The 24,264-nt window shown below is 38.3% G+C and overlaps 1 protein-coding gene across 1 annotated transcript; it reads right to left on the bottom strand.

The window, feature by feature from the left end:
* Positions 1-12,228: 12,228 nt before the first annotated feature.
* LOC134332587 (cryptic protein-like) lies at positions 12,229-17,576 on the bottom strand. Its single transcript, XM_063014299.1, has 6 exons — positions 17,453-17,576; positions 15,539-15,585; positions 15,286-15,447; positions 14,462-14,576; positions 14,038-14,147; positions 12,229-12,826 (listed from the first exon to the last, which is right to left on the bottom strand). Exons 1-6 carry the CDS (start codon positions 17,470-17,472, stop codon positions 12,726-12,728), a joined length of 555 nt encoding a protein of 184 aa, XP_062870369.1. The 5' UTR covers positions 17,473-17,576; the 3' UTR covers positions 12,229-12,725.
* Positions 17,577-24,264: the final 6,688 nt, after the last annotated feature.

Genomic DNA, 24,264 nt, shown 5'->3' with positions numbered 1-24,264 from the left:
GGTTGTTATCCTGTTGGAAAACTGCCATGAGGCCCAGTTTTCGAAGGGAGGGGGATCATGCTCTGTTTCAGACTGTCACAGTACATGTTGGAATTCATGTTTCCCTCAATGAACTGCAGCTCCCCAGTGCCAGCAACACTCATGCAGCCCAAGACCATGATGCTACCACCACCATGCTTGACTGTAGGCAAGATACAGTTGTCTTGGTACTTCTCACCAGGGCGCCGCCACACATGCTGGACACCATCTGAGCCAAACAAGTTTATCTTGGTCTCGTCAGACCACCGGGCATTCCAGTAATCCATGTTCTTGGACTGCTTGTCTTCAGCAAACTTTTTGCGGGCTTTCTTGTGCGTCAGCTTCCTTCTAGGATGACGACCATGCAGACCGAGTTGATGCAGTGTGCGGCGTATGGTCTGAGCACTGACAGGCTGACCTCCCACGTCTTCAACCTCTGCAGCAATGCTGGCAGCACTCATGTGTCTATTTTTTAAAGCCAATCTCTGGATATGACGCCGAACACGTGGACTCAACTTCTTTGGTCGACCCTGGCGAAGCCTGTTCCGAGTGGAACCTGTCCTGGAAAACCGCTGTATGACCTTGGCCACCATGCTGTAGCTCAGTTTCAGGGTGTTAGCAATCTTCTTATAGCCCAGGACATCTTTGTGGAGAGCAACAATTATATTTCTCACATCCTCAGAGAGTTCTTTGCCATGAGGTGCCATGTTGAATATCCAGTGGCAAGTATGAGAGAATTGTACCCAAAACACCAAATTTAAAAGCCCTGCTCCCCATTTACACCTGGGACCTTGACACATGACACCAGGGAGGGACAACGACACATTTGGGCACAATTTGGACATGTTCACTGTGGGGTGTACTCACTTATGTTGCCAGCTATTTAGACATTAATGGCTGTGTGTTGAGTTATTTTCAGAAGACAGTAAATCTACACTGCTATACAAGCTGTACACTGACTATTCTAAGTTATATCCAAGTTTTATGTCTATAGTGTTGTCCCATGAAAAGATATAATGAAATATTTGCAGAAATGTGAGGGGTGTACTCACTTTTGTGATACACTGTATATTTCAACCCTCTTTCACAGATTCCCAGTAGAAACATTTGCCAAGCAAACTGTACCACACTCAAAAACACAAACCACAAGTTGGGGCATTTTGAAAGATGAATGAATACAAAAATTGGTGATTGGTTTTAGTCTTTTGGCTTGACCAGCTTGATTGTATTTTGTAAATATAAACACATTTTCAATTTGAGGCCTGGAACACACTCAAACAAACGAGTGAAAGTTGATACGAGGGTTCTTCAAAAAGTTTCCGCACTTCTTTAATTCTATTAAGAATTTCAAAAACAAATTACATCACTTTCCTTTAGGATGCATCGTACCAACTCTTTAATGCCATCAGAAAAAAATGTTTTGGGTTGAGCATGTAGCCACTGATGCACCACTGCTTTCACATCATCATCATCATCACATAAAAATCTTCTTCCCCTTAAAACTTCTTTGAGTGGTCCAAAAAGGTGGAAATCAGATGGAGCTAAATCTGGACTATAAGCTCTCTCTCAGTCTCTCAGACACGACCAATTACTACTCCTCCCACCCTCACCGTTTCCAATGATAATTTAAAAGTATGAAAACTTTTTGAAGATCACTCATAGAATATTGTAAATTGCTAACAGCTGAGGGTATCATGATTGTATAAACGGTGGATCTACCAAGGGATCAGTCTCAACAAGCAAAGATGGGTTGTGGCTCACGACTTTGTTACAAATTGTCAGTTAGTTCAAAAAAAAATTTAATAACAATAAAATGTAAATAATTCTCATCTTTTGCCAACTACCACATATGATATTGTGGAAAGATTTATGAAGTCTTAATCCTACGGCAATTCAGTTAGCAATCGATTAGTCAAAATGTCCAAGATGTCACAAGTCTAAAGCAACTAAAAACACGACTCGGGTAACTGAGTTTGGAAAACTCCCAACCAATTCTTCGCCACGTTGGGTTTGCAATTTTTGCGCTTGTCGTGCCGCTCAAAGTTCACCTAATTGAACTTTGACCCAGTTTGCCGCTGACCTTTTCAAAGTGCCTCTAATGAGACGAACAGTTTGATATGACGTAGTAAAAGTGACTCAGGCAGTACAAACAATGCTTAATGTGACTTATTGTATTAAAACAACAACCAAGGAATTCAATTAGTGAAGAGAGCTTATGAGCAGTAATAATTAAGAGAAATTTAGTTTCTGTCGTTCTTTTAATACATTGTCACGTTAAGCTTTTTTAACGATAATCGTTTTAGACTTTCTCGTAAAAGCTGATTCTCACAATTTCTCAGCACCATGAGCTATAACACAAGTTCATTCAGAGTGAATTTGATGGTAACTTCACACAAATGTAAATTCGGTTGTGGTTTTGTCGCTTCTCATGTGAATGTGCACTTAGAAACCACATGGGCTTGGAAGTACTTCAGAAAAGGTTGTCACTTGACATAGTTGTCACTTGACACAGTCCACTGTTGGATCAAGAAATGTAACTTGAAACTCTGTTATGCAATGGGATTGCTAAACATAAATTCTATGTAGCAATGCTCCTAAGTTATTTGGTTCTGACCTCATTAATGGACCAATAGACAGAGAAAACAGGCTATGGTCAGACAGATCCATGTTCTCGGTGCCACCGAGTTCTCGGTGCCTTTTGTTATCAGCAAAAGGTTTAAAGGCCAACGTCTGTTATGATATGAGGGTGCTTCATAGCATTGATGACTTAAATATGTGTGATAGTACAACAGACACAGAGGCATACAGTATATTGCATTTTAGAGAGACATTTGGTGCCATTAAGGTGAAGTCTATGGATATTTCAGCAAGACAATACCAGACATTTTGCACATGCTACAAGAGTGTGGCTTTGTTGGCATAAAGTGTGTGCTTGGCTCACCTGCCTGTAGTCTAGGCAGAATCTGTCTTCTATTGAAAAAAGCGCATCATGTCATCATGCAATCAGACATTGGCGACCACAGACTGTTGAGAAGCTGAAGTATCAAACAAGGTTAAGCAAAAATTCCACTTGCAAAACTGCAACAATAAAAAGTGTCATTAATAGAACAGGTGATGTAACACATTGGTAAATACATTCATTTAAATTTACAAAATTTATCTACTTACAAACAACGTTGGTCAGTGAAACACTGGAAATCTTTTCTTTGTTCTTTTGTCATTTAAATAAATGTAAGAGAATTAAAAAGTCACAGATTCTTTGTTTATTGCATTTTACAAAATGCCCCAGCTTTGTAATTACTGGGATTACAAGAAAGATGAAAAAACAAAGTCTTGATACTTCACTGAGCCACAACATGACTAAAATATCTAACAGAGAAGTTGGCCAGTTGAGGACAAATATGTAATAATTTTAATTGTTTTCTGCAAATTATTGACTTACTTCAATTCAAATTACAAGGCTTGAAAATTGCTTTTGTGTTCCTTCAATACAAAAATATTATAATAAATAAATAGCATTTCATCTGGGGCTTTGGTACAATTTGCTTGATTAATGTTTATTGATGATTATAAGAGTTCAAACAAGTACACAAAGCAGATCTGCCCATAATCAAGCCTGATTGTCTGCAATCCGTTTACTTAAATTATTCTTTTAACTGGGTTGACCGAGGGCATTTACTTTTCCCCTTAGGGCCAGTTGGTGTCAGACCATATTGTTTATTAAAAACATAAAATAACAATGAGCATTATATGTTCACTTAGGCTGCCTTTGTTTATTATTAAAAGCATATATTTTTTTCCAACACTGAATTTTTAATGATTAGATTTAAGTACAGGAATATGGACTAAACTAGTGGATTAAACTATTTGCTTTTTGTCACTGAACAATGGTGCTTTTGTTTTCTTACACCAATTAGATATTAGACAGGTTAATATTTAGATATAGATATCCATCACATCTGGCAGGAGCAGCATTGTTGGTACGGCAGTCTCGACTTCATTCCTTAACCTCGGGTGGGTAAACAGGTTTCCCTCAGAACCACCTCGGGGTAAAACAACACAAAATGTAGTTATAATGTAAAATGTAAATTAAGTAAAATATCAGTTTTACAGAGAGTAGCTTTAGCACCCCTAATTATTACAGCATAACTAAAAGGGAGAGCGAGCAGGTAACAAGGTCATGAAGGCTTTCGCATGAAATCAGCACCCACCTCCCCACCGTCATCAAACCTGAGTGATCGGACAAGAGAGGCAGATCACCACAAGCTTCTATGACCAAGAACCCCCAAGCCCAGAGTCCAGAAGCTGGACGCAACCAGAAGCCAACACGCAGCGCCAGCAAATCTGACAAAACATGCGAGCACCAGACCGCCCAGACCCCAGATCTCCAGGACCGGAGTCACACACCCCTAGTCTGAAAAAAACTAATCAAAGGCCTGAGTAAATAAATATGTTTTCAGTCTAGACTTAAACATTGAGACTGTGTCCGAATCCCGAACAGAGGCAGGGAGATTATTCCAAAGGTGTGGAGCTTTGTAAGAAAATGCTCCTCCACCAGCCGTGATTTTTTTAATTCTAGGAACTATAAGTAACCCTGCAACTTGTGAGCAAAGTGGACGTGCTGGGTTGTAGTGATTAATAAGTTCAAAACTGCCACACATGGTTGCCCTGTAGGTAATTCACAGCCATGGAAATCACTTCATGGACCGTGAAATAAGCCTTTTCCTGTGTAACATGCAATTTGCTGTAAAAAATTCAAACTTTAATGTTTGTATTTATCATTTTAACGTTTTTCATTCTATAGCATTCAAGTGCTCACGTTTACTGGTTAATCTGCACTATGAAGATGTCCGAGCAATCCTACGGCAATTCAGTTAGCAATCTGTTAGCCAAAATGTCCAAGATGTAGAAGTCTAAAGCAGCACATCTCGGGTAACTATGTTTGAAAAACTTGCAATTCAATTCTGTAGACGCAGAGTGGGGCACGTCAAAACATGATGAGTATTTTTTATATTTGAGACAGAACCTAGCACCGTTGCTGAATGTTTTAGGTTTACATTGAACCATTAAGGTAGGCTTTGCTGTGTATTTATTCTATAATTTAATTTATGAGTGTAATTTAATGACTGGGTGTGGCACCGTGACTCAGTGGCTGTCGCCTCACAGCAAGAAGGTCCAGGGTTCGATCCCCAGATGAGCGGATCCAGGTCCTTTCTGTGTGGAGTTTGCATGTTCTCCCCATGTCTGTGTGGGTTTCCTCCGGGGGCTCTGGTTTCCTCCCACAGTCCAAAAACATGCAAGTGAGGTGAATTGGAAATACAAAATTGTCTATGACTGTGTGAACTGATGAATCTTGTAAGTAAGCAAGTAAGTAAGTAAATGTTATTAATAAAGCACTCTTAAAACAACTTACGTTGACCAAAGTGCTGTGTTGTGTAATGAGTAACTACCATTTCTGTCATGAATGTAACCAAAGTGTGTAAAACATGACGTTAATAAATAAATAAATATTTAATGGCTGCCATGAAATGTGGCACTTTTCTGTAAAAATCCGTAAAATCTGTGATTTTTGAGTTCGTGAAATTAAGCACATTTTTACCATGAATTTAGTAGAACCCTAACTATAGCATATTACATTCACCCCTGTCCTAACCAGTTGGCTGGGTTATCCTCCCCCAAATGCTGCTCCACCTTTTTCCCAAACACATTTCAAACATTTTTAGGGATTTAAACTCTTTTCGAGACTAAGCTGCAAATCTGTGGCAATCATGGTCTGCATTAAATCTGAATGAAACTCTTTTATGTCAAAAGACACCTGAAAAGCGAAGAAATCTGAAATCTCTGAGATTTTCCACATTTTCTCATTTTGTTGAAAATGGGATCACACAGAATGGGAGTGAACAATCTTTTTTAACAAAGCATATAAATCTGCCTGTATTTATACACCGTTTAGTCATAACATTATGACCACCTCCTTGTTTTTACACTCACTGTCCATTTTATCAGCTCAACTCACCATATAGAAGCACTTTGTAGTTCTACAATTACTGACTGTAGTCCATCTGTTTTTCTACATACTTTTTACCTGCCTTTACCCTGTTCTTCAATGGTCAGGTCCCCCCCAGGGTCAACACAGAGCAGGTATTATTTAGGTGGTTGTTATGCCTGATTGGTGTATGTCAAACATAAGATGATTGTAAATTTAAACTGAATAAGGATGGATTTGCTGTGTATAATCCTATGCTTGTCATTTTAGGGGTTTGTGTGGTGCAGTTCAGCTCCAGTAGAATCAGTTGCAGGTTTGCTATCAGAGAGGTACAGATTGTGCAAATGAACTTATGCTGTTAAAAAGCACAGTTCTATCAGCAGGGACCAGGAAACAAGGAACCGAACCGAAAAGGAATAGTTACTGTAAACCCTATCTGAGGGAACCAGTACTGGAAGTATATGGACTCATTCCAAAAGAGTGAGCATTTATATAGATTCCACTCTTCTAAGAATGTTTTCAATTTAGTATTGGAATATGACCATAAGGATTCATAACCATTTTAAACACAAAACCAAGCGTTAGAACAGGTACTGATATTGGGCCAAAAGGCCTGCTCACATTCTGAGTTCTATTTCATCCCAAAGGTGAGTGAAATTGAGGTTAGTTTTTTCATTCCAAACTTCAAAATTATAAAGAATACAGTGGTGCTTGAAAGTTTGTGAACACTTTAGAATTTTCTATATTTCTCCATAAATATGACCTAAAACATCATCAGATTTTCAGTCCTGAAAGTCCTGAAAGTAGATAAAGAGAACACAGTTAAACAAATGAGACAAAAACATTATACTTGGTCATTTATTTATTGAGGAAAATGATCCAATATTACATATTTGTGAGTGGCAAAAGTATGTGAACCTCTAGGATTCGCAGTTAATTTAAAGGTGAAATTAGAGTCAGGTGTTTTCAATCAATGGGATGACAATCAGGTGTGAGTGGGCACCCTGTTTTATTTAAAGAACAGGGATCTATCAAAGTCTGCTCTTCACAACACATGTTTGTGGTAGTGTATCATGGCACGAACAAAGGAGATTTCTGAGGACCTCAGAAAAAGAGTTGTTGATGCTCATCAGGCTGGAAAAGGTTAAAAAACCATCTCTAAAGAGTTTGGACTCCACCAATCCACAGTCAGACAGATTGTGTACAAATTGAGGAAATTCAAGACCATTGTTACCCTCCCCAGGAGTGGTCGACCAACAAAGATCACTCCAAGAGCAAGGCGTGTAATAGTCGGCGAGGTCACAAAGGACCCCAGGGTAACTTCTAAGCAACTGAAGGCCTCTCTCACATTGGCTAATGTTAATGTTCATGAGTCCACCATCAGGAGAACACTGAACAACAATGGTGTGCATGGCAGGGTTGCAAGGAGAAAGCCACTGCTCTCCAAAAAGAACATTGCTGCTCGTCTGCAGTTTGCTACAGATCACGTGGACAAGCCAGAAGGCTATTGGAAGAATGTTTTGTGGACGGATGAGACCAAAATAAAACTTTTTGATTTAAATGAAAAGCGTTATGTTTGGGGAAAGGAAAACACTGCATTTTAACATAAGAACCTTATCCCATCTGTGAAACATGGTGGTGGTAGTATCATGGTTTGGGCCTGTTTTGCTGCATCTGGGCCAGGACGGCTTGCCATCATTGATGGAACAATGAATTCTGAATTATATCAGAGAATTCTTAAGGAAAATGTCAGGACATCTGGCCATGAACTGAATCTCAAGAGAAGGTGGGTCATGCAGCAAGACAACGACCCTAAGCACACAAGTCGTTCTACAAAGAATGGTTAAAGAAGAATAAAGTTAATGTTTTGGAATGGCCAAGTCAAAGTCCTGACCTTAATCCAATCGAAATGTTGTGGAAGGACCTGAAGCGAGCAGTTATTTTGAGGAAACCCACCAACATCCCAGAGTTGAAGCTGTTCTGTATGGAGGAATGGGCTAAAATTCCTCCAAGCCGGTGTGCAGGACTGATCAACAGTTACCGGAAACGTTTAGTTGCAGTTATTGCTGCAAAGGGGAGTCACACCAGATACTGAAAGCAAAGGTTCACATACTTTTGTAAATATGTAATATTGGATCATTTTCCTCAATAAATAAATGACCAAGTATAATATTTTTGTCTCATTTGTTTAACTGGGTTCTCTTTATCTACTTTCAGGACTTGTGAGAAAATCTGATGATGTTTTAGGTCATATTTATGCAGAAATATAGAAAATTCTAAAGGGTTCACAAACTTTCAAGCACCACTGTATATTATAGACACAAGAATCTAAGAATCTGTGGGACTGCTGCCCTGTCCAGGGTATTCTTGCCTTGCGCCTAGTGTGTCCCCATGGAACCATCCCTCCACTACCTGACCATGGCTAAAGCAGTTGATTAAAATGAAACAAGATTGGCTCATCTGTGTATGAAGATCATTAAAAGTTGTAATTGTGAACTTTAGATCTTCTACAGCTTTTAAAGAGCATCCAATAAAAATAGCATTTTGTCGGACAGAAAACCAACCATAGTGGGTAGAGCCTTGGGCTATCTACTGAAAGGTTGAGAATTTGAATCCCAGCTCTGCCATGCAGCCACTGTAAGGCCCTTGAGCAAGGCCCTTAACCCTCTCTGCTCCAGGGGCACCATACGATATCCATTTTATCAGCTCCACCATATAGGAGCACTTTGTAGTTCTACAATTACTGACTGTAGTCCATCTGTTTTTCATGCTTTGTTAGCCCTCTTTCATGCTGTTCTTCAATGGTCAGGGGCCCCCAGGGCAGGTATTATTTAGGTGGTGGATCATTCTCAGCACTGCAGTGACAATGACATGGTGGTGGTGTGTTAGTGTGTGTTATGCTGGTATGAGTGGATCAGACACAGCAGCGCTGCTGGAGTTTTTAAATACTGTGTCCACTCACTGTCCACTCTATTAGACACTCCTACCTAGTTGGTCCACCTTGTAGATGTAAAGTCAGAGATGATCACTCATCTATTGCTGCTGTTTGAGTTGGTCATCTTCTAGACCTTCATCAGTGGTCACAGGACGCTGCCCATGGGGCGCTGTTGGCTGGATATTTTTTTGGTTGGTGGACTATTCTCAGTCCAGCAGTGACAGTCAGATGTTCTTATCAGCAGTGCTGCTGTGTCTTATCCAATCATACCAGCACAACACACACTAACACACCACCATGTCAGTGTCACTGCAGTGCTGAGAATGATCCACCACCCAAATAATACCTACTCTGTAGTGGTCCTGGGAGAGTCCTGACCATTGAAGAACAGCATGAAAGGGGGCTAACAAAGCATGCAGAGAAACAGATGGACTACAGTCAGTAATTGTAGAACTACAAAGTGCTTCTATATGGTAAGTGGAGCTGATAAAATGGACAGTGAGTGTAAAAACAATGAGGTGGTTTTAATGTTATGGCTGATCGGTGTATATATGACAAATAAAGGCATTCTATTCTACTCCTGGAGCAAGGATACTGTAAATAGATCAGGTTTGTTTGCAGCCCCATACAGTTTGGTGCCCAGAGAAAATAATTAAACAATGTCTATGTATGTGTATGAAAAACACCAAGCCAACCAAAATAAAAACTTATGTTAAATACACATAAGTATGTTATTATTGGAGCCACATATGCATGAGAATTTCCACCAAGTATCTGAAAGATCTTTATTTCCAGAATAATCCAGTTTCTCATTTTATATGCTAATGTAAATCCAACAGTTCTGGGTTTACCCTCACACTGAAAAAATGCATGAGGCTTACAAAGAAATGTGAACCACTGATCACAGTGATGTTAAATAGGGTTAAAAAGCACCGTGAATGACCTGAAAATGTACCCACACTGCTGCTGTTGGTCTATACAGTCTTTAACAGGAAGCAAGACTGCAAATATATAGTGTGGACCAAACTCCACAGGTGAAAGTACTTATATTTTGCATGTTTACATCAGTGCCCAGCCATACACATGCTCTTTTGACTGAAAAATCAAAAAATTTAAAACTGAAATATTTTATTTTTTGCTTATGCTGTGGCTCTTCACAGTGTGACCAGGTGCATCAGTTTGCTATAATCATCCTTGAGATGTGTTTACCTGTTTTAATTTAAATTAATCCGACAGTCATACCTGAGTCTATACTGGCCCACAATTTACACTACATTGTCAGGGTAAAAAAAACAAGCCATGGAGTCCAAGGAACTGTATATGGATCTGCAATCATGTGGATCTAAGGCATAGATCAGGGCAAGTATATAAAACAATATCTATGAATTTGAGTGTACCCAAAATCATAGGCCTCCATAATTTAAAATGGAAGAAGCTTGACAAAACATTGAACCTTTTTAGAATTGATCTGAGTCTTATCAAGTGGGCATTTGGTCAAGAAGGTTAAAAAGAACCCAATGATCACTTTAAAAGAGTACTGTGCAGAGACAACCTGATAAACCTACACTACTGTATATTGCCAAAAGTATTCACTCACCCATCCAGATCATTGAATTCAGGTGTTCCAATCACTTCAATGACCACAGGTGTATAAAACCAAGCAGGCATGCAGACTGCTTCTACAAACATTAGTGAAAGAATGGGTCGCTCTCAGGAGCTCAGTGAATTCCAGCGTGGTACCTTGATAGGATGCCACCTGTGCAACAAGTCCAGTCGTGAAATTTCCTCGCTACTAAATATTACACAGACAACTGTCAGTGGTATTATAACAAAGTGGAAGCGATTGGGAACGACAGCAACTCAGTCATGAAGTGGTAGGCCACGTAAAATGACAGAGAGCTTCATGGAATGGGTTTCCATGGCCGAGCAGCTGCATCCAAGCCTTATATCACCAAGCGCAATGCAAAGCGTCGGATGCAATGGTGAAAAGCACACCGCCACTGGACTCCAGTTGTAGTCTAGGTACTGGACTAGTAATTGAAAGGTCGCTTGTTTAAGCCCCACCACTGCCAGGTTGCCAGTGTTGTGCCCTTGAGCATGACCCTGTCACAGTACTGCAAGTCACTTTGGATAAAAGTGTCTGCTAAATGCAAAAAATTTAAATGTATTAAATTTAATATAATGTTTTCATTACAAATTATATAACCAGTTATATACAATTATATAATTAGTCAAAAAAAAAATACTTTTGTATATGTTCCTTCTTCTACCGTAATGACAGCATAGACTTGCATAGACCAAAGACATGCAAGTGAGGTGAATTGGAGATACAAAATTTTCCATAACTGTGTTTGACATTAAAGACTTGAACTGATAAATCTTGTGTAATGAGTAACTACCGTCCTGTCATACATGTAACCAAAGTGTGTAAAACACAATGTTCAAATCCTAATAAATAAACCTTCAAATGCCCCCTTGAATCTCTCAAGCGATTGTGGAAGAAAGTTCATGAAAGTCAGCAGTCTTCTTTTACTTTATTTGTACTTTCTACTAGTAGCTTAGGGTCAGGTGTTCACATAATTTTGGTAGACATAGTCCTTTTATACAACGTATTTGTAGTAAAATAAGAAAACTTAAATGCCGTAGGGGAAATTTCACCATGCCTTCAATCAAACAGTACAACCTTAAAATAAATGTCTGGTTTAAAGTAAACAATGTATAAGATAGTGTGTGTAAATAGCACGTTTAACAGACACATCTAATAAAAAAGAAAATAGGCTTGATAAAAAGGCATTAAAGAAGTCTTTATTCACGGGTACAGAACTAAAGAAAGACGTTTCTTAGATCCCATTTAGGTAGAAGACAGCATAGCCTGGCGATTTCCCAACAGATGTATTGTGCTGTTCTTTAAATGACCCATTTAGAAACATTTTTAAGGTTTAAACTGTTTTAATGGTTATACAGGGGAATAGAATACAACCAAAAAACCTTAAGACATACCTGCGGTATCAAAGTACCTCCTTCTGCAGTAAATTATTGAATGAAGCTAGAATATTAAGTACATGTAAAAATCATTTGCATACTTGTTTCAGAAATGTTTTGTTGAATAGAAATGATCTTTTATGATGTATAGTGAAAGCTCTAGTAATATAACACAAGGTAAATCTAGATTAATCAATAAACGCAGTAAAAGTCTCAGCTATTAATAAAAAACATTGACAAAAGACAATTTTATTGCTGCAAAAAAAAAAAAAAAAAAAAAAAAAAAAAAAAAAAAAAAAAAATACCTTCCCAAACTCTATTAGGTCATATCTGTTGGTCTGAGGGGGCACTGTAATTGTGACTGTGATTGATTGGCTACGGTAACTGTTTGTGTAAGATAAGAAAAGGGAAAATATAGCAGCGAGGTCAACAATGCCAGGTTATCTTAATGTTATCGCACAGTCTTTAAATTCAGAAGGATAGCAAACAAACATTTGATAAAGATGACTTGTTTTACAGCACATACTTACTGACAGGTAACATGAACATTAAATGGCTGATCACAGCTTTCGAATGAGAAAAATAAACAAAGTAAAATGCACACGGATACAAGTCAATTTATCATTCATAGTCCTTCACATTAAAACAGTTGTATTAAACACAGCTAAATGCTTCGCTTCCACTGGAAGAAAAAAACACATTTCAGTGCGGCTAAAAAAATCCTGCACTGAACAAAAATATACATTTATAAAACCTGCTTCATTTTTCTCTCATAAGAGCAGGACGAATAACAAAAAAACATCTTCAAATGAGAAATAAAAGCAGCAGCACCGCACACAGGAGCCTCTCGGTCCAAGCTGTTCTCAGAGCACCCGAAGGAAACCAGCGCACTTCCTGAGAGTCGTCTGCAGACAGAAGAAAAGAGATACACAATGACTACATGCACCCATACTGAGCATTTCAGATGTACATTGGAGGAAATGGGACCGTTAACACATGCTTAGCATTGAAAAACTAGCCCCCGCTGACTAATCCATTCTGGCTTCTCTGGAATTAAGTGCCAGCCAGTGGGGATTCGCAGCCCTATTTGGTCAGTGAATGAAGTGTGAAGAACTTTCCTGAGTCTATTCTTGTTTCAGACCATCTCTGATAAAGGCTGCTCATCCTTGAAAGGAATACTGAGCTTACTGAATTACAGTTTAGTATGCATTACAAAAAACACTATAATGTAAAAATTTGTTAGATTCTGTTATCTTATACATAACTAAGTTACAATTTGTTGATGGTTTTGATGTGTTAAGCGTCTGATTGTATTATATTATATATATATATATATATATATATATATATATATATATATATATATTATTGTTTTCAGGGTAAATCCTTATTTCTGCTGTTCTGCAAGTTCCTGACCCCTAATTCTGCTGTAATTCATCACAAGTTCTATGCTCTCCAGACAGCAGTATATATATTTTTTGCATTATAAACATTTAAATGAGAATTTATTACTGTTATTCGTGTGTGATATAATGACTACATTCCACCATGGTTACACCTAGTCCTGAGTTAACCCACATCTGCCAGTCAGTAAAAAAAGCCATTTTTCATAGCTGTGGGATCAGTGCCCATAAAGTCTAGTATGTTGTTCTGGTCTTACACACATACACTGTGTAGAATTGTGTATGAAGCAGTGTTATTTTGTTATCTTAAAATAAGATAGCCTTTTATTATCCCACAGGGGGAAAGTTGCATTGTTACAGCAGCATTCAAACATATACAGATATAAAATGTTTATACATATATTAAAATAGAATTGTAAAAATATATAAACAAATATTGTACCATTTTATTGCACATTAGTGTAGTAATGTGATCACATTGTAAAAGTTATTGCATATTAGTGTAGTACCATGATCAGTGTTGCACATAGTATGCTGGAGCAGGTTCACTTTAAATGAGTGCAGATATAAGACCATATAATTATTGTGATAATTATTGTATGCTTAGGGCAGTGCCTAAAACATCTTAAAACATGTGTTACCATATTACATATATATCAAATTCATAAATGCAAAGTAGCCCAAAGCCGATTGAGCTGTATGAATGAACTCACCACAGTCACCATGAAAGACATGAGGGAAGCAGTGGAACACTCCATACCCACATCTACAATAAGAACATCCCTTTTGCACCCACTCTCCATGAGGAATAACTCCACAGGTCCTGCAGAAATACAAAAATAATAATTACAATATATTCTTTATCTAAATGTCATTAACCTCTTTATGCAGGGCAGGGTGGGTCTAGTTTTACTAGGAAACACTGGGCGCAAGGCAGGAATAACACAGATGGAGTGCCAATCCATTACAAAGATGGATCATGCCCTGTATAGTCTGACCAGCCAATAGCAAAACTGAGATTCAAACTCAGATCTCAGCAGTGGTGGACTAGTATAACCGCTGTACCACCAGAGCACCAAAAAGAGTAATATATCATTTAAAAAAAATAATTGCTGCTTCACACCAAACCAACATTACCTGATACGTTCATCGTATTCACAGCTCCGTCCAGTGAAATGCTTTGGACAAGCACAAAAGCTTCCCAAGATGCAAGTGCCTCCATTCTTACAACAGTTACGACTCTGTGTAGAACCTAACACATAAAAGGAGAAAGTGTTAACAAATGCAAAAATATGCAGCATTTCTAAACTTACTAGGTTTGCAAATAGAAAAACAGCTGTTGTAAAGTAATGCACTTGTCATAAAGCAACATCTGTAGATATTAGATATCTCCACGGTCCATGGCTTTGTTATGCCTCAGCAAATTCTGTCACAATATTACAACACAGGTCTTTGCAAAATGCAAATACACTATTTGATTGCAAGATTGCTGCAGTAAAAATGATTAATGAAAATGGAAGCAGGCAATAACGTGTCCCCTGCGGAATTTCATTGGTATACTGGTATGTGATTATTGCCGATTGCTGTTCACCAACATGATTGCAATATAACTTCACATTTCTGTCTCCCTACAAGAAAAGCCAACTAATTAATTGGTAAATATTATTATTAAGATCGTTAGCAACCCTAAAATAATCCACATTTCTCACCATTTAAGCACAATTTATCTAAATAAAGCCTCCAAGGACAAACAGACACTATCTATTATAGGTGTGAACTTAATCTGGGAGAAAAGGATACAGACTAGGGAGACTCCCATAATCTAAACTACAGAATCATAGGGTGCCCAATTAACACTTAATCCACAGCAGGGAATGCATCGAACCATGAAGGACCCTGGCAATAATAACAGATTTGTGATCCTCTGCAGTAAAATAACTGATGTGAATTATGTTACTTACTTCCAGTGAGGCCAATAAAAGGTAACACATCAACAGTCTTTGTGTCCTTATGCTGGCGACTCGCAGCAAGTGAGTTCATTTCATTAAACTGATTCAGCTGTTCACTGTGTTGATCCCGCTTTCTTGATACTTTAGTACCGCCACATTCTGGTCCTTCACAATCTTCACAAAAAGGAAACACGAGAACATTACAACTCACTAAATTACAGTAATAAAACCTGTGATGAAGTTTGTAAGGAAGAAAGAAAATTACCTGATGCAAGTGCGATGGTTTGGCAGATGACTGCAGATAGCAGGACCCTGCAAGGAGAGTTCAGTTTATTAGCTATAAGAAATCTAGCCTAAACAATACTATGTAAACTGCTTAACTTAATCCAAACAACAAACTACTGTAATAAATAGTATCCAAAATATGTTAACATGTTCAATAAGTTACAAAACAACATATTTACAACATATTTTTGTCCATTCATTTAAAACATGTCTGTGAGATCAGACACTAGCAATGGGTTAAAAGGACTGGACCAACACTCTAGCTATGTGGAGCCAATACAGGTTACAGGAGACAGAATTAAAGCATATAACTTGTAGAATATAGCTCTAGTGACCTGTACAGAGCCCTGGCCTAACCCAAATGAACAGAATTGAAATGGTGACTGTGATCCAGGCGAATATCCACGGTCAGGCATCATCATTCTTTTGGCTATATATTGTATAACCAGGACTGGATGTTTAAAAGGACTGGATCAATGTTGCTTAGAGAGGTTTATGGATCTTGCTTTGTGCACAGGGGCACAGTTATGTTGGATTAAGAAGGTCTTTTTATACAAAGTTTAAAGTATATCATTAACTTGACATAACTGTTGGTATATAGTATAGTGTAGATGAAACCTAAGGTGGGTGTCTATATATTTTGGCCATATTGTGTAAGTTCAGCCATTTAGTCACATTCAAAAAAACATTCTGCAATACTAAACAATGCCAAAACACTATCATCTACTACAACTTTAGTAGTAAATAGTGTAAATATGTTTACATGTTTAATAAGTTGAAGACAACACATTTAAATACTACACAACATGCAAAAATAATATTAACATGTTGAATGCATCCAACACAATACCACCTGGCATGTTTATTAGAACCAGTACAATACAGTCGGTCTGAATGATTGTCCATTCATTTAAAACATGTCTGTGACATCAGGCACTAGCAATGAATTAAAAGGACTGGACCAACACTAGCTATGTGGATCCAGTACAGGTTACAAGATACAGAATTGAAGCATATAGCTTGTAGAATATAGCTCTAGTGACCTGAACAGAGCCCTGGCCTAACCCAAATGAACAGAATTGGGGCAGAATTAGAATGGTGACTGTGATCCAGGTGAATATCCACGGTCAGGCATCATCATTCTTTTCATTCATCATTCTTTTGGCCATATAATGTATAACTGGATGTTTAAAAGGACTGGATCAGTGTTGCTTAGAGAGGTTTATGGACATTGCTTTGTGCACAGGGGCACAGTTATGTTGAATTACAAAGGTCTTTTTATACAAAGTTTAAAGTATATCATTAACTTGACATAACTGTTGGTATATAGTATAGTGTAGATGAAACCTAAGGTGGGTGTCTATATATTTTTGGCCATATTGTGTAAGTTCAGCAATTTAGTCACAGTCAAAAAACATTCTGCAATACTAAACAATGCCAAAACACTACTTACATTACTAAAACCTTATACAAGAGTATGCATATACTGTTTATTATATTAACACTGAATATAAACAGAATAAAAAGCATACTAACAGACTAAACAGTAATCTAAAGTATGTCACCAATTTATGTGCATTTAAACTGTCAATTACTACACAAATGGCAAAACAGTATAACATAATTCTAGTAATAACATTTTACTTTACTGAACAGCACAGACATCATTTTACAAGTTCCAAGACATTAAACAACGAATACTACTGTACAATACTAAATAGTATTCCAAAACAGCATCCACACATGGGCTGCGTTTAAACCTGCGTACTACGGTACTAAACAGTATGTGAAACTAGCATGTAGCTCCTGCCATACTATTCAGTTCAACATTGTTTTAAATTTAACCAAAACATAGTATAATGTCGGAAGACAATATAAATAAAATATCTCTTACCCCAGCAGTAAACGACACATTGTATTCTCCAGTTTTACACCATGAGACTCGTTTTACAAACTTTTAAAAGTGAAAATTTGAACTCTGCACTTTAAACATCCGAACTCACAAACATCCAGCTCCCTCCGACATGTACCACTACTGTACTAGAACGTTCCTCCACAACAACCCCTCTCAATCCTGATTGGTGGCTTCTCTGTTTTTATGACCAATAGATACCTGCGAAAGACTCCCATTAACAAACAGTTCACACCTGTTTGTCCCGCCCCTCCCGTTTCTGGGTCCTAAGCCTGCAGGAACATTTACGTGAATATAAATATGCAGATGCGCTTAAAAAATAAAATCGCTTTTCGTCAGCTTTGCATCTCAAGATCCATCTACTTTTTATTTATTTATGTATTTATTTATTTAAATTAACTTTTATTTTATTTATAATTTATTTTTATTATTTATTTATTTGGTTAATACATTTATTTATTTATTAATGGTTTATATTTTTGTTTCGGTCTTTTATATTTTTTGATTTTATGTAGAAACAAAACATAAAACTTACAATTTACATTGAAATTTTATTTAAACAATTAGATATTTAGATGTTTATTTCTTTTTTATTTAACTGCAGCATATTTTTTTACTAGTTGTGACTATAGTGTTTAATTACTTTATTATAAATACAGTAATACATGTTTACATTTAAAATGACAATTGAACATTTGATTAATTTATTTATATATTTTATTAATTCTATAGTTTTTTTTGCCTCAAGGCATTTTTGAATGTTTAATAAATATGTGGGATAAATATTTTCAAATTATATTTATACATTTTATTAATTTACTCATTTCATTTATTTAGTCGATAGTTTTTGTTTTTGTTTATATCCACAATTTTACAAGATTTTACAAGCAATGCATTACAAGCAAAACAATATATTATGAAAAAAGGGTATAATGTATAATGTAAATAATTTGACAAATAATTTGAGTAAACACAACTTTCTGGATATCTTTTTGTGGATAATTTTCATTAATGGACAAGATAAAGTGGCATGAAATTGTGCACAGTAACAGGTCTACACTTGTAATTTTGTATCTATAATATGTACATACATGGTAGGTGTATCCAAATAATGGTTTACATTGTATTCTATGGTTCCCAATCCTTATCACATTTCTGGCCACTTGACTCTACATATATAGTTGTAAAGATATGCTTTATCTCTTACCTGGTTTTGACCTTAGCTTGTCTCTTTTAAGTGTGGTTATCAATTTCCCCCTGTTCCCTTTAAGGCGTTTCTGCATAGAATTAATGTATAAAGTTTCAAGTTGCATTTCTTGACTATGTTAAGTGACAATGTTTTCTGAAGTACTCACAAGCCCAAGTGGCTATATTTATCACAGTAGCATAACAGTTTTCCACGCAATGCCGTTTAAATGCTCAAAGGTCACACACATTAGTGATTTCCAGCTTTGTCTCTCCAGATCACCTGAATCTTTTCACAATATTATGAACAGTAGATGCTTAAAGACTAAATTATGTGCAATCTTGCATTGATAAATGTTGTTTTTGAACTGACTGGCAGTTCTCTCCTGAAGTTTGGCACAGCCAAGTGGTCAGCCACAACCCATCATTGTTTGCAATGACTGATTCGTTGGTGGATCTCCCTTTTATACCAAATCATGATTCCCTCTCCTGTTATTGTGGAACACTGTAACTTAAATATTATTAAACTTTTAAACTTTTTTCTCTTATTTTGCCTCTGTCCCAACTTTTTTGGAGTGTGTTGCAGGTATCACAACATAAATGTTTTTTTTTTATCATTATTATTTACAAAACATCAAACACCTTTAGATTTTTTTCCTACTTTTATCAATTAAATAAAGATTCAAGACAATCAACACAGGTTCTTCTTTTTATTGCAAAAGTTACAAAACATCCCAACGTTTTTAATCAGTGACATCAATAGAATCGTGTGCACTATCACACATTTTGTAATCACTTAATGTTAGGAATTATTTTAACATTTGCACCGTGATCAACATGGTAAAATGATTTTGTGCCTCTGACTGAGAGATTATCAGGTCTAATAACAGATAATTAAACTGCTTGACGGATTTGTTGGAATCTAATGGGAAATTAAGCGTGATAATGATCAGGAGGTAATCATGGACTCAGAAACCAAGGTCAGGGATTTCTCTTTGCAGTCTCCTATAGTTTCTCCTGACTATATAAAATAAACAGATGGATTGAGCTGTGTTCAGGTATACTTGTGTTTGACAACTGTCATATTTCAGTATGTGAAGTCAATCACAGTGACTAAAGCAGACTCAAACCTACAATTTCTGGGAGTGCAAGTTGGATCAGTCACAACGATTATTCTAGCTGTGCGGATCCAATACAGGTTACCAGAGACAAAATTCAAGCATATACAGTGGGGGAAATAAGTATTTGATCCCCTGCTGATTTTGTAAGTTTACCCCCTTACAAAGACTTGAACAGTCTATAATTTTTATGGAAGGTTTATTTTAACAGAGAGAGACAGAATATCAACAAAAAATCCAGAAAAAAAACATTAAATTAAAGTTATAAATTAATTTGTATTTAATTAGGGGAAATAAGTATTTGATCCCCTACCAACCAGCAAGAATTCTGACCCCCACAGACCGGTTATGTGCCCATGAGGCACACAAATTAGTCCTGTCCCTGTATAAAAGACTCCTGTCACAGAATCAGTTTCTTCCGTTCAAATCTCTCGACCACCATGGGCAAGACCAAAGAGCTATCAAAGGACGTCAGGGACAAGATTGTAGACCTGCACAAGGCTGGAATGGGCTACAAGACCATCAGCAAGAAGCTTGGTGAGAAAGAGACCACTGTTGGTGCGATAATTCGAAAATGGAAGAAATACAAGATCACAGTCAATCACCCTCACTCTGGAGCTCCATGCAAGATCTCACCTGGTGGGGTAAGAATGATTCTGAGAAAGGTGAGGTCAGTCCAGAATTACACAGGAGGAGCTTGTCAATGATCTCAAGGGAGCTGGGAGCACAGTCACCAAGAAAACCATTAGTAACACACTTCGCCGTAATGGATTGAGATCCTGCAGTGCCCGCAAAGTCCCTTTGCTCAAGAAAGCTCATGTACAGGCCCGTCTGAAGTTTGCCAATGAACACCTGAATGATTCAGAGAAAGCTTGGGAGAATGTGATATGGTCAGATGAGACCAAAATTTAGCTCTTTGGCATCAACTCCACTCGCCGTGTTTGGAGGCAGAGAAATGCCCAGTGGGGATGGTGTTCTTGGGGTCATATCCAGCATTTCTCTGCTCCCAGCTCCCTTGAGATCATTGACAAGCTCCTCCCGTGTACTTCTGGACTGACCTCACCTTTCTCAGAATCATTCTTACCCCACCAGGTGAGATCTTGCATGGAGCTCCAGAGTGAGGGTGATTGTGATCTTGTATTTCTTCCATTTTCGAATTATCGCACCAACAGTGGTCTCTTTCTCACCAAGCTTCTTGCTGATGGTCTTGTAGCCCATTCCAGCCTTGTGCAGGTCTACAATCTTGTCCCTGACGTCCTTTGATAGCTCTTTGGTCTTGCCCATGGTGGTCGAGAGATTTGAACGGAAGAAACTGATTCTGTGACAGGAGTCTTTTATACAGGGACAGGACTAATTTGTGTGCCTCATGGGCACATAACCGGTCTGTGGGGGTCAGAATTCTTGCTGGTTGGTAGGGGATCAAATACTTATTTCCCCTAATTAAATACAAATTAATTTATAACTTTTATTTAATGTTTTTTTTCTGGATTTTTTGTTGATATTCTGTCTCTCTCCTAAAATAAACCTTCCATAAAAATTATAGACTGTTCAAGTCTTTGTAAGGGGGTAAACTTACAAAATCAGCAGGGGATCAAATACTTATTTCCCTCACTGTAGCTTATACCCAACCCAATTTAACACCTTAGGGTGGGATTGGAATGGTGAATGTGATCCAGGCGAATATTCACGGTCAGGCATCATAATTCTTTTGGCCATATAATGTATAACCAGGTCCCACAAGGTGTGCTCTATAATAGAAGATCACTGTGTGGGAAGGAGGCCAGACACTGTTAGATTTATTAGGCCCCAATTTTCAAGCCAACAGTGCTCCAAAAAAAATCAAACATGCAGGGGCTATGATGCCAATCTGTTTCTTAGCATTGGCTTCGAACAGTGCCTAATTTTTCATCTATGCTGTTCTACCTAATTATCTTAATTAGTCTGCCAATAAAGCCATGCTCACCATTTTCATTTATTATCAGGTGGGTAAGGTGGCCATGCTTATTATTTTATTTATCTATGAATGGACATATTGAAAGATGATGGAATTGTAGGAACAGTGCTGTAGAAATAGTGCTCATCATGCCACTAATGCATTGTCAACTTTTCCAGCTTGTCAGTGCACAGTTAACTGGGTCCGGTGATCATTTAACACAGTAATAATGTGGAAAAAATGGTGTCCAAACCATTTAGGAAAATAAGACGCAGGTGAACACAAGCAAGGGAGCCAATTAAGCAAATGATAAGCTGGGGTACAGATGGGAATAGTCCAAAAGCTATGTTGCCAAAAAGCAGAAAGAGAAGATCCATAATGACACGCCCTGCCATGCTCTGTTTTTCCTGACAGGTAGAGGAGGCACAGTTGGACGGAAAGTGTAGTTCTCTTCAAATGTCACTTGGGGCATCAGTCACCCTGTTGCAAAATCAGAAAAAACAGCTATTTGTAATGTTTATACATTTATACCACAGCAGTGTTGCTTCTTCTTTGGTACACCCTCTAGATGTATAATAGAAGATGTAGCAAATTGTTTCCTCCAATATTTTCTTCATTTTCTTTTAGTTTTGACACTAAAGTGTCAAGTTCCAACCACATGATTGTTGGTTGGATGTTTTTATTTGGTTTACTAGCCCAAGACTTGTTGCTGGGGTACAGAAGGTGGTAAATGGTACTTATATACAGATGGGCAATCACACAAAACAAACCCACATAATACCCTCTATGACCAAAAGTATACCGATCAGGCATAACATAATGACCACCTTCCTAATATTGTGTTGGTCCCACTTTTGCTGCAAAAAAAGCCCTGACCCGTCGAGGCATAGACTCCACTAGACCCCTGAAGGTGTGTTGTGGCCTCCACCGGCTTGCCTCCTTCGCACAGTGCATCCTAGTGCCATGTGTTCCCCAGGTAAGCGACGCACACGCACGAAAGAAAACGTGATTCATCAGACCAGGCCACCTTCTTCCATTGCTCCGTGGTCCAGTTCCAATGCTCACGTGCCCATTGTTGGCACTTTTAGCGGTGGACAGGTGTCAGCATGGGCACCCTGACTGGTCTGCGGCTATGCAGCCCCATACGCAACAAACAGCAATGCACTGTGTATTCTGACACCTTTCTATCAGAACCAGCATTAACTTCTTCAGCAATTTGAGCTAGCTCGTCTGTTGGATCGGACCACACGGGCCAGCCGTCGCTCCCCACATGCATCAGTGAGCCTTGGCTGCCCATGACCCTGTTTACCACTGTTCCTTCTTTGGACCACTTTTCATAGATACTGACCACTCCAGACTGGGAACACCCCACAAGAGCTGTAGTTTTGGAGATGCTCTGACCCAGTCATCTAGCCATCACAATTTGGCCCTTGTTTTCTGCTTCTAACACATCGACTTTGAGGATAAAATGTTCACTTGCTGCCTAATATATCCCACCCACTAACAGGTGCCATGATGAAGAGATAATCAGTGTTATTCACTTCACCTGTCAGTGATCATAATGTTATGCCTGGTCGTGTATGTGCACACCAGACCATCAGCTTGTTGGACATTTCATACCAAAATCACAAACAATAATATAAGAGTCAACACTTTGTGTCTAACCACCTTTGCTCCTTTGGAAAAATTAGTCACAAGATTTTAATGTGTGGCTATGAAAACCCATTTGAAAGCGTATTTATAGTCAGACACTGGAATCATGTTGGATCATTTTGGCAGGTCAGGCTAACAAACACTGTCCCAATTTATTTAAACCAAACTTGTCAAACTGTTGTCTGGGCCTTGCTTTGTGCAAGATATATTTGTAGATACTTCTGGCTATATAGTATCTAGCAAATAGTTAAATAGTGTACAGTCTGGGATAATCCACTAGCACACCAGCACCAAGATTCTGAGCTACCGGTCGGCTGGGCGCCCTCTATCAGGCATAATTGGCTAATGCCTGCAGCAGACAAAATTGGCCTCCAGTCTGCTGGGTGGGGAAAGACCGGACTACGGAGTGGGGTTATCAATGCTGTGTAAGGACCTTGGTTGCCCAGTATGGGTGAATAAGAAGGGATTGGTGGACTGCGCACACATCGGAGGAAGTGTGTGTCAGGTAAATGTACCCCCTCCTTGGACGCCATCAGTGTCCCCAGCAGCAGATTGGCTATGCTAAATTTGGATAAAAGGGGGTAAAATGCATAAAAGGATCATTAAAAACATAGTATACAGTGTTTGGGCGGCACAGTGGCTTGGTGGGTTGAACTGATGCCTCACAGCAAGAATGTCTAGGGTTCCTAGGAATGACACAGGGAATGGAGTTTACATGTTCTATCCGTGTCTTTACAGGTTTCCTCCGGGAGCTCCGGTTTCTTCCCACAGTCGAAAGACATGCAGTCAGTGTGAATGTGTGTGTTTATGGGTGTGTGTGTGCCTGTGTTTGCCCTGTGATTCAGGGTGTTTCCTACTTTTGCCCAGTAAACCCGAGACCCTGAACAAAATAAAGCGGTGGTAAA

Source organism: Trichomycterus rosablanca, chromosome 18 (genome assembly GCF_030014385.1).
Source record: "Trichomycterus rosablanca isolate fTriRos1 chromosome 18, fTriRos1.hap1, whole genome shotgun sequence".
Lineage (NCBI taxonomy): Eukaryota > Metazoa > Chordata > Actinopteri > Siluriformes > Trichomycteridae > Trichomycterus > Trichomycterus rosablanca.
The sequence above is the reverse complement of the archived record's forward strand: the minus strand, read 5'-3'. Positions and strand labels throughout refer to the sequence as shown.